The 10,785-nt window shown below is 31.3% G+C and overlaps 1 protein-coding gene across 1 annotated transcript in view; it reads left to right on the top strand.

The window, feature by feature from the left end:
- LOC128650087 (lecithin retinol acyltransferase-like) overlaps positions 1-2,385 on the top strand; it is a 3,931-nt gene extending 1,546 nt beyond the window's left edge. The window contains exon 2 of the mRNA XM_053703763.1: positions 1,119-2,385. Within this exon, the coding sequence (XP_053559738.1) occupies positions 1,119-1,271 (153 nt within the window). The 3' untranslated portion in view covers positions 1,272-2,385. The remainder of the gene's footprint in view (positions 1-1,118) is intronic.
- Positions 2,386-10,785: the final 8,400 nt, after the last annotated feature.

The raw sequence follows: 10,785 nt of genomic DNA, 5'->3' as shown, positions 1-10,785 counted from the left end.
ATATATATATATATATATATATATATATATATATAATAGTATTCTATTGGATTGGAATAGACCCCATATGCATTTAAATAATACTTTACATTTTTGCAGGATGAATCACAGAGGCAAAATCATACTATTGCCCTGAGCAAAGTGTACAATATCTAATATAAAATGTGATCTTTATTTAAATACATTTTTATAAACATTTATACATACCTAGCACTATGTCATTTGACTATGTTTTACAAATAAATAATAATAATTATAATTAGTAGTAGTATTATTCCCCTGGCCTACTTTCTGAACATAGTGCTAAATAAGAAAATAGCATATAATTTTTTGTAAATTTGTAGCATTTAGCTATTTAATATTACATATGCATTTGTTCTGAATAGTTTGTCCATATGTTTTGTATTTGCTGTGGACCTAGATTTCCTTCTTGTAGCCTTAAGGTTTTAAAACTGTTTGTGAAGTAGAAGATAATTTGATATTCTGAAATGCACTTTTTTTTTCTCAAAAAGAGCTATTTGTTTAAGTCAAATGTTAATTTTGTATGTTAAATGAAAACACGTTTTAACTTACTTTTTTTCCATATTTTTTAATCTTTATCTTTTAATCTTTATCAAGTTTTATACTGAAAAAATCTAGTTTCAAAACACATTTTTTTTATAACTAATTATAACTCTTTGAAGCCCTGAATTTAAAAATGATTTTATTAAATACCAATTCAATACACAATACATGGCTGTTTTTCTTATTTGTCTTTGTGTGTGGTATACAGTGTATTGTCTAACATGAGTTTTCATTACATTGCTGCTTGTCTAATACAACCTTATATTATTATGATGTAACAATAACATTTTTGTTTATTTTTATTTCTTTATTTATTGTATATGTAGTTTTCTTTGGCATTGTACAGAATAACCATGTTTTATCTATGCCAGAAACCCCTCTTTTTTTAAAACCTGTAAAAAAAAAGTTTGGGTAGATTGTGTTTAATATTTAATTGTGCTTTCTTAAAAAAAGAAACTTTTCTCTATATTGTTGTTTTAAATTAGATTTATCACAAATCTGAATGCCTATAGCTAAATGATATCCTTATTTATTATAATGACTTTATTTTACAGTTCTGTGAAATTGTGAAGAGGATTATTCGAGACCAAAGAAGTGTTTTAATTTCTGCATCTTTGGGGATTGCATTAACATTTTGTTTGGGTTTGGAACCTTCCATCACCCTTCCGAGCTTCCTGGTCACTTTCTCCCTGTGGATGGCAAGCTAAAGTTAGAGAATACTTGCATGAAGATTCCTGTATTTTGGTAAATACTACACACTAGCAGAGTGAGTGCTCCTGCCCTATTGTTCAGGCTACACATTGTATTTATATCCATATATTTCAAATATGCCAGCGCTATTAAAGTGCTCATTATTTATCAGAGTCTACAGAACTTGATCGTCCTCATGGCTTTCTATAAAAAAAAAACATTTTGGAGGGTATCCTACATATTACAAATGTATTTTTTTCTCTCTGTTAATGTAAAATTAAAAATGATGTATTTACAAAAGAAAAGTATAATATACATACTGAAAAACTATATTGTTGATAGGGCGATAAAGCACGCACTGTTTTCTAACACATACACACATACCCTTAGCACTTACATGTTAACATAGTAATGTATATGTCTTGATAAAGTATTACATTACATATCCGTTTTAACAGTAACACTGCATATAGTTTACCTAGACTAACCTGCATTCATTATTTATATTGTATAAAAAAGGTTAAAATATGCTTAAAATGTAAATAATATGGATTACAGTAAATGCTTTATGATTTGTGAAGGTAGAAATGAATGTTTTCTGAAGTGTTTTGATAATTGCAGTAAATAAATACCTACTTGTTTGCTTGTCAACACTAAGCTGATAAACTGGACTATTGTATACAGTTTAAAAAGAAAATGTAAGAGGTTGTATTTAAGTCTGATAATAACATGTCTAGATTTTGTTACATGGAGTTTCTCTATATTGTCCATATTTCATGTCTTCCTCTTACATTTCTTAAACATCTCATATAACAATGTTCTATGATGCAGTTTTGACCTCAGGGGTAGTTTGTTTAGGCAAAGAAGACACTAACTTCTAATTAGTACCTTACAAAGGTAAATGTGATCTACATACCATGCTGGTGAATTAGTTTAATGAGCTGTAAAAATCTGAATAGCACCTTATTATGGGCTATTAACACTTGCAAAAGATACATAGTGGTGGTTTTAATTCTCATTGAATACGAGTTTTCCATAATAAACAATGGATGAGTGTCCTTTAAAAACAAATATAAATGATGTTTTCTTTAAATTATGAAAAAATCCTTATTAAAGGAATGTTAAAGTTTTTTTGTTTGTTTTTTGTTTGTTTTTTTGCATCTGAAATATGTATTTATTTTTTTTAAATTGTGTTATTGGGCTGAAAAAAACCAAAACAAAAACCCAATGTATTTTTATGCTTGTGTGGCATGTTACATTCCAGTGAACAATCTATCCCATGAACAATGTGCACACAAACATGCATTAATATAAAAACCTTAACTTATTTACACATATTCTGTCATCTTTAAATAGTGTTTTTTTATATGCATGAAACTTTTTTGAGCTTAATGTCCCTTTAAAACAACTTATACAATTAAACTTTAATTTGCAAGAACTCACCCTCATTTCATTCATGGTCTTCAGCAAATGATAAAGAGGCCAATGTTTAATCTTAGTGCCTTTAAAATAGAATTGGATACTTAGATCTTTACCAGTGCCCATGTGTCTGAGCAATAAAGGAGTCTAATCTTATTGGGTGCATTAGATAAAACTGAGTGCCCAGTATTTTATGCTTCCATAGAGGCTTTACTGGGTGTTAGGGACATGACCCTTCTTGTGACAGGACAGTTGTATCTAGCTGATGGACAGCACCCACAGTACAAGAGGGAAAGTAGCATATGAAACAATGTACTTGAAGATACCAGAATAATCATTAACAAAGTAAGCTGGGCTACTGTTGCTTATGTCCATCTATTACTTAATGTATAAAGTATTAAGGTCAGACTTCCTCTGTCTAAAGTAAATTAATTACTCTAATTAAAAGAAAATGTTTCTGCATTCTCAAAAATACTCCAAAGCTCCCATTAATTTGGGATTTGCCCCCATTCTTTCTATTTTCAACTCTAACCCTTCCCATATCTCTCTTCCTTACAGCCAAAACACTATCAACATTCTTTTTTTTTTTTTTTTGCTTCCTCCCATCTATTATTTTTGGCTCATTTTCTTGATGTTCACAGCCTCTCACAAACTCTTCAGGCAGTTTTAAAAAGCACCTTTGGTGCAGCATAGAGTATACATCTGTACCTGGGCCCACACACCCTTTCCTCAGCATAGCGGCTGTAAAAAAAAAAGCATGCTACCATAATTCAAATAGACCAGCCGCAGTTTGAGATATATTCAATGAAGATATGATGTGGATTTAGTATATCAAGGTATAAGAATAGGAACATCACCAACTGACGAATAATGTCCAATATACAAATGTGTCCGAAGAAAATGTTTATTAAAAAAAGAAACAAACAAAAAACTTTATTAATACATAAGTGGGTTTAACAATATAAAAAATACAATATTTGTGGTTATAGAGCCAGGATTAGACAAGGATACAACCAATGAAGATTTAATAGTAAATGGACATTAAATACAAATTTTAATACCTTAGATGATCTAAAAAAACATTATTTATTTTACTGGCTTTATAGCAATTTAAAGGGACATGAAACGCCAGCGTTTTCTTTCATGATTCAGACAGCACATACTATTTTAAACAAATCAGCTTCATTTTCTTGTTATCCTTTATTTGAGGAGCAGAAATGCACTATTGGGAGTTAGCTGAACATATATCTGCAGCCACCAATCAGCAACTAGTTTCCAGCAGTGCAATGCTGCTCGTGAGCCTTTCTAGATATGCCTTTCAACAAATAAAATTAAAAGAAGGAAGCAAATTAGATAATAGAAGTAAATTTGAAATTTGTTTAAAATTGCATGCTCTTTCTGAATTATGAAAGTTTAATTTTGACTTTTCTATCCCTTTAACTCTGAAAATTGAAGGTTTTTTCCCACTACATTGACCCTGCAACATTCTACAAAGTGATTGCATGACAATAATAGAAGCTCATTTATATATTCTCCTAAATAGCCACAAAAGGGGAGATACTAAACACATATTGAAGAAGTCTTTCAAGTGGTATGTTTCTGTGTAAAACAATGTAAAATGTATTTTGTGTACATATATTTTTTTAGTGTGGTTATTAATTACTAACACACATATAAACATTAACAAGACATAAAGGTTTTATTTGAAATCTAATGGCACTCAGAGCCTGTGTAACTAAACAACTACAGGATGCACATGCATGCACAATACTGCCGTATCAGCAGCAGGTTGCATGCACTGTACAAGCTATTGTTATGACAGTAATAATTTGAATTGGACTAATTAATACATGTAAAAGAATATTGGAAAACAAAATGCTAATATTCAACTCCAGTGCATTTCAGTTTTGACTATTAAGTCTAATCTACTGGAGAAACCAATCTGGATTGCACATTATTACATTTGTAAATACAAACGTTACGGCATATTATATATCCACATTTATTTATGGCTAATGCTAGGACCTATGGATTTATTTGTAACATTTTTCTTTTTTAGTTAAGACAATCTATTTAAATACCAAAACAATATTAGCATCAAAGTATTTTTGCAATACTGGTTCACTTCACTTGTGGTTTTATTTGCTACATTGCTAATTTTCCCTTTCTTTTTTAAGTCACCATCTGCAAATGAAATAGCATTTATATTTCTGTATTATGATCTTACTTCTAAAAGCGTACAAACTGTTCTGTTCCCCATGTGTTTGCTGATAACTTTCACTATGTCTGTTTTAGATTAAAGCTTTAATTAACCCTTGTAAAATTAGAGTCATTTTCAGCCATGCCTTGAAGGCCTCTCTTTCAGTGAAGGAGGTTAACCTTGTGGTCATCCGATCTGTCTCCTGTCCTAATCAATGCTGATGTACAAAAGTGGGAGCAAACCTGTCATCAGCTTAGTGCTACTGATCAATTCCCTAAAGGGCAGACAGATCTTTGAAATGTACACCATGCTGTGATATGCAGACCTGTCACTTGGAAATGGTATTTGAGCAAGAATAGGGATTCTGACACTTTTTAACATGTGCTTTTCTATCACTTTAATGCCTTCTATGTAATGTTAAAGAGAACCAAAAACAGCAAAATAGTAAGAGGTGTATTTTGATTGTAAGCCATGTTTTCCAGTGTCCCAACTACAGGAAGATGTTTTACAATGCATATCAGTTTTGTTTTGTTTTGTTTTGTTTTTTTGAAACTAAGATGTACCTATGCTGAAAATGTTTATTTTTATTTTGTTTCTGCTGGTTTATAGGGTTGCCAGGTGCCCTGTATTTCATCAGGGTGTCCAGTAAAATCTATTACAAAATACAGAAAACATTAAACTGATGACAAACTTTAGCTAATAAAATACCATATATGTAATGTTTGCCATTAAAAAAGTACCTTTTTTGTTCTTAATGTATCAGTGAAAAGGGTTACATGTGTGCCTATAGTAATGTTTCTATTACAATGCTATGCCGGCCCACTGGGATGAACTCTTTTTTTTTTTTTAATTTTTATGACAATTCCAATGAATCTCCAATCAGTGTGTGTGTCATATGACACTATTGAAGTCCAGCCCTTAGAAAGCCTATGTAGAGAATAGGTGGGACTGCACTCTATGTCACAGCCCAGTCAAAAGTGGAAATTAAGGTGGGTGGAGGAACAGAAGATACAAATTAGGATTATAAATATTTTGTTATAAACTATATATATACACTTTAAAAAAAATGCGGTTTTGTTTGTACACAAATATATTTTTTCACTAACAATTACTTCCTTATAATTTCAAAATGAGTTTAATAGGTTTAAAGAGACATAAAATCCAAAAGATTTTCTTTTATGATTTAGGTTGAACATACAATTTTAAACAACTTTCCAGTTTACTTTTATTTTCTAATGTCTTTAATTCTCCTGATATCATTTGTTGAAGGAACCGCAATGCACTACTGGTTTCTAACTGAACACATTGTTGTGCCAATATATGCAACCACCAATCAGCAGCTAGAACCTAGGGTTTTTGCTGCTCCTGAGCTTATGTAGATAAACCTTTCAGCAAAAGGATAACAAGAGAAGGAAGCAAATTAAATAATATAAGTAAATTGGAAAGTTGTTAAAAATTGTATGCTCTGTCTAAATCATGAATGGCTAATTATAACTTTACTGTCCATTTAACTTAAAGGTTAGTACTCTTTTTAAACGGAATTATACTTTTTTTTTAGTTCAATGTCCCTTTAAGTGCTATACAATTACAAATAATCTACAAATAAAGCAATATCTAATTTTTTAAACTCAGGCCTCAATCCCAATCTTTCCAATATCAGTTCCCGATAACAAGTATTTTTAGCCAATATGGGAAATGTGTTTTTCAGGTGATCTTAATCCAAAATGGATTTGGCTGCTAAAAGTCACAGCCCCAAATGAGTTTTCATTTGTTTTTGGTTGTTAAGTACTTTTTATTGGCATTAAAACTGGGAATCCAACTAAATCTGACGTATACAATGGCCATTTCACACCTCTTAAGATTACATTACATTAACCCCTTTGGACAGCGTGTAAAGGAAATGATTTACTTGTGAAATTAACCTATTGTAATCCAATTCCACCCTTATTACTGGTAAATCTGAATAAAATGTGAATATTGATATGATGGGCATGCTGGGCATGTTTGCTCAATGATTGTATTGAAACTTTTAATATTTTAAAAGTTTTTATTTTCTATTTTTTCGAATCATTGAGAAAGCACCATTTTCTGTTTTGGAGAGATTTACATCAGACATCAAGAAAACTGCAGCAAATTCATTTCTATTTGAAGGAAGTAGCCTCAATTTATATCAGCTACTAGAACAGGATTATTTAAAACATTTTTGGGGGAATTCTCATTTTTTTAAAGGGACTCTAAAGTCAAAATAAAACTTTCATGATTCAGATAGAGCATGCACTTTTAAGAGACTTTCCAATTTACTTCAAATATCAAATGTTGCACATTCTTTTTATATACACACTTTCTGAGGCACCAGCACAAACTGAGCATGTGGACAAGTTTATAGGGTATACGCATACTAGTCTATGATTGGCTGATGGCTATCACATGATACAGGGGGGCGGCATATGGGGGAGAAATAAATTTGTCAGCAAGCAATCTACTGTTTATTTTAAATTCAGAGTTAATGTATTACATTGTCTTTTAATTATGCACTTGTTAATAATGCAATTCTACTGTATTTAGTGGTCCTTTAAAAATTATGTGCAAAATATCTCGGTTGCCAACAATCAAGATGCCAAAAGGTTAAATCCTGGACATGAAGACACGATTGCCAATTGAAATCCTATTTGTAGAGACAACAGCACTGGTACGAAATAAAAAAAAATCAGAATGCCATTGCTACATTTCCTTTCTAAATGTTGCAGCTGTCATTTGCATGTTCTTGCTTTTCCTGTAGATTATTAGTGGTACAGGACAGTAGCGTATTTAGGTTTCTAGACAAGCACCTTGTTTGCCTAGACCAAAATATGCCCCTGGTACAGAATATAACGTATTAAATACATATACATATGTTTGCCCACTGCAAACACACTATACAATAGCAATGAATTGGGCTTTAATGAATGTAGACCATATGAACAAATACACCTCTATAATGGCATCTTGTAGCCATTTCAAAGTGTATTGCACGTGCACAAGATAATATCATTATTTCAAATTCTCACAGATATTTTATAAAGAACAGTTTGGGAATTTAACAAGTGCCTTTAGGTGTCGTAATCAATAAGTCAAATTCGATAAGTGAAAAATGGTCTTGAAACAGTTGAAAAGTATCGAGATGCTGGATTGTGATAGCGGCAAACATTTTGTCTCCATGTTAAGGCTTTTTTCATTGAGTCGATAAGTATTTTCGGCTGAAACAACCAAAAACTTTGTGCCAAAAAAAACACTAAAAGCAAATCAGCTGATAGTTTGTCATTGATGCTTCAATTCTATATAAATTAAAGAACACATTTATGTTAGTTATGCTCTCTATTATATTTCATGTAGGACTCCAATAAAAAAAAAAGTATTTTATAGGGAACATTACAAATAGTATATGTGTTGCTGACCAAAAACAGCCCCTGATACAAACATAGCAGTGACTAAATATGATACAATTACTTTGCTCAAGTTGAAAGACCAAGAAATTGTGGCTTTCTAGAAGGTTTTATATACACATGTTCAGTATAATTTATCTACAGGTAATCGGATGAAGTGTGGGACAAAACATACATTTTCTTCTGTTTCCATATTTTGTTTCCAATATTTGACTGCATAGGGTGAAAGTCGCCTGGTCAGTCATAACTTTTCAAAAACAAAAGACCAGCTTTTGAATTTTGCACATGGAAACATTAAATTAGGCAACTTGACAAAGGATAGAGGAAATACATTACTTGTTACTGCATAACAACAAACTAGATAACTGTAAATCTTCATGAAGAAAAATTCTTACCAATCAAAAGTTTTAAGAGGCAGACTGAGAAAATCTGAATCCACAGAACCCAATCTTTCAAATGTAAATAATATCAGACAATCGGATAATTGGATAAATTGATAGATAAGTAATGAAAATTACTATCATCCTTTATTCATGATGTTGATGGTTGTTAAAACCATAAACAACACTAATAAAGAATGGGGTATCAAAAGGAGCAAAGCAAATCATTTCTGTAACATGCAGTATATGTGTACTCTCTAAAGCTAAAGATATTTGAACATTAAACAATTGTTTCCAAGGTAAAATTAGATTGATTATTACATTAAAAAATACATCTGTTATGTTCTAAAAACCTGGAACATGTATTTCCAACACATCTATAACACAACAGCTTATTTTCTTTCTAGCTTGTCTGGTCAAACCTCTACTTCAGTGGAGTCAAGTTCCTATAATTGAACAATGTAACAAAAAAACAAAATATAAAGATATCACTAGCTAAATACAAAACAATCGACAACCATTTTGTGTTTGAAGACAGTGGAACTCGTTGTGGCAGTTGAGTAATGATGCTAGAGTCAAGGTTGCAAACATACTAGTACAATGGACCCAAGGAAATGTTTTAAAAAAATAAAGTTGAGATCCATGCTCTTTCCAGGTTCTTTTTTTGGTCACAAAGTTTAAAAAATCCAATAATATAGAAGTATAAAATAATAAGCACTGGGGTTGTGCATTAATTACATACATTGTCATCAACTGCTCTAATGGTTGTGTTAGTATGAAATGGTATTGTTAAGAATGTATACTAAGAAAGTCTTGTTTTTCTTACTTTCTAAAACTTTTTTGTGTAATTTTAAGACCGCTGCATGTTTGGAAGATCTATATCTCACAGGAAGTGAACATGCATTACAAAATCTCTGCTCTTCTCACACATGGAAGCGGGGGAGGGACTTCGCAAAAACGTATTTAACCTTTACCTCCCAACAACTTTCTTTTAAAGTATCCATCAGATACCATCGGTAACAACGTTGAAGTTCTGAAAAATCACCTCTTCAAAGAAGCATTCATATATATTTTGGGTAAAAGTAGTTATATTTGTCTTTTAGATACATTCAAACCTTTCTAATGCACTTACCCAATACCTCTTATATGACTGTAACTTTTCCCTACTGAGATTTCTTCCCATCTTTTCAGATAACTGGTTGTATATTATTTGTATTCAGACCAAACAGAAATCATGATAATGGACAGATGTTTTCACAACATTGTATTATTTAAAAAAATAAATACATAAAACGATTGGAGCTTCTAAAATTGAAAACATTGACATAAAACTACACGTTAGAAATATCTTAACCCTTTAATGACCAGCGGCGTACCCTGTATGTGGCAAGACCCGCGCTACTATAGCCACACAATCCCTCCACGACCAGTGGCGTACAGGGTACGTTGCGGTCGTTAAGGGGCTAAATTGACTGTGTAATCAACTTTTTTTTTGTTTAATATAAACAACAGCTTTTCAACTTTATTTTTTCGTTGTTCATTTTCCTGTCCTGAATAAAGTTTTCTTGTCCTTCTTGCAGAGACATGTCTCTCGCCACCAATAAAGCAGATTCACTTGTCCTTTTAAGTTAGTGATTTGTAGGAACTACAAAGTCAACATTGCTGTTTTACTTTAAACAGTTTTTTCTTAACATTTTTTTAAAGAAAAAAATATTTTTGGTATACCCCGATGATTCTCTTTGATATGCATGACAGAATATTTTTGAACACAACGTCATTTTATATTTAGACAACATGATAAGAAGCAGCTAGGGAAAAATATCTTAGTAAACTATAAATAATTTAACTGATTTATAAGAGGAGAGTTCCTGTATATGACATTTCCATATTATATCAAGTTATTTGCTATTAGAAATGAAAGCTATACAGTTTTAATAATGGTTATAATAAATACATACAGTATATTCAAGATTAAATGATAAATAATGAATTGTAAACTATTAGAAGATCATATTATACTCTATAAAGTTTGTAGAGATTAACAGACCAATACTAAGGAAAATGTCTGAACCTATTTATAGAGAAAATAGTTTGTATGGTTTGTAGAGCA

Source organism: Bombina bombina, chromosome 2 (genome assembly GCF_027579735.1).
Source record: "Bombina bombina isolate aBomBom1 chromosome 2, aBomBom1.pri, whole genome shotgun sequence".
In the NCBI taxonomy this organism is placed as follows: Eukaryota; Metazoa; Chordata; class Amphibia; order Anura; family Bombinatoridae; genus Bombina; species Bombina bombina.
The sequence above is the reverse complement of the archived record's forward strand: the minus strand, read 5'-3'. Positions and strand labels throughout refer to the sequence as shown.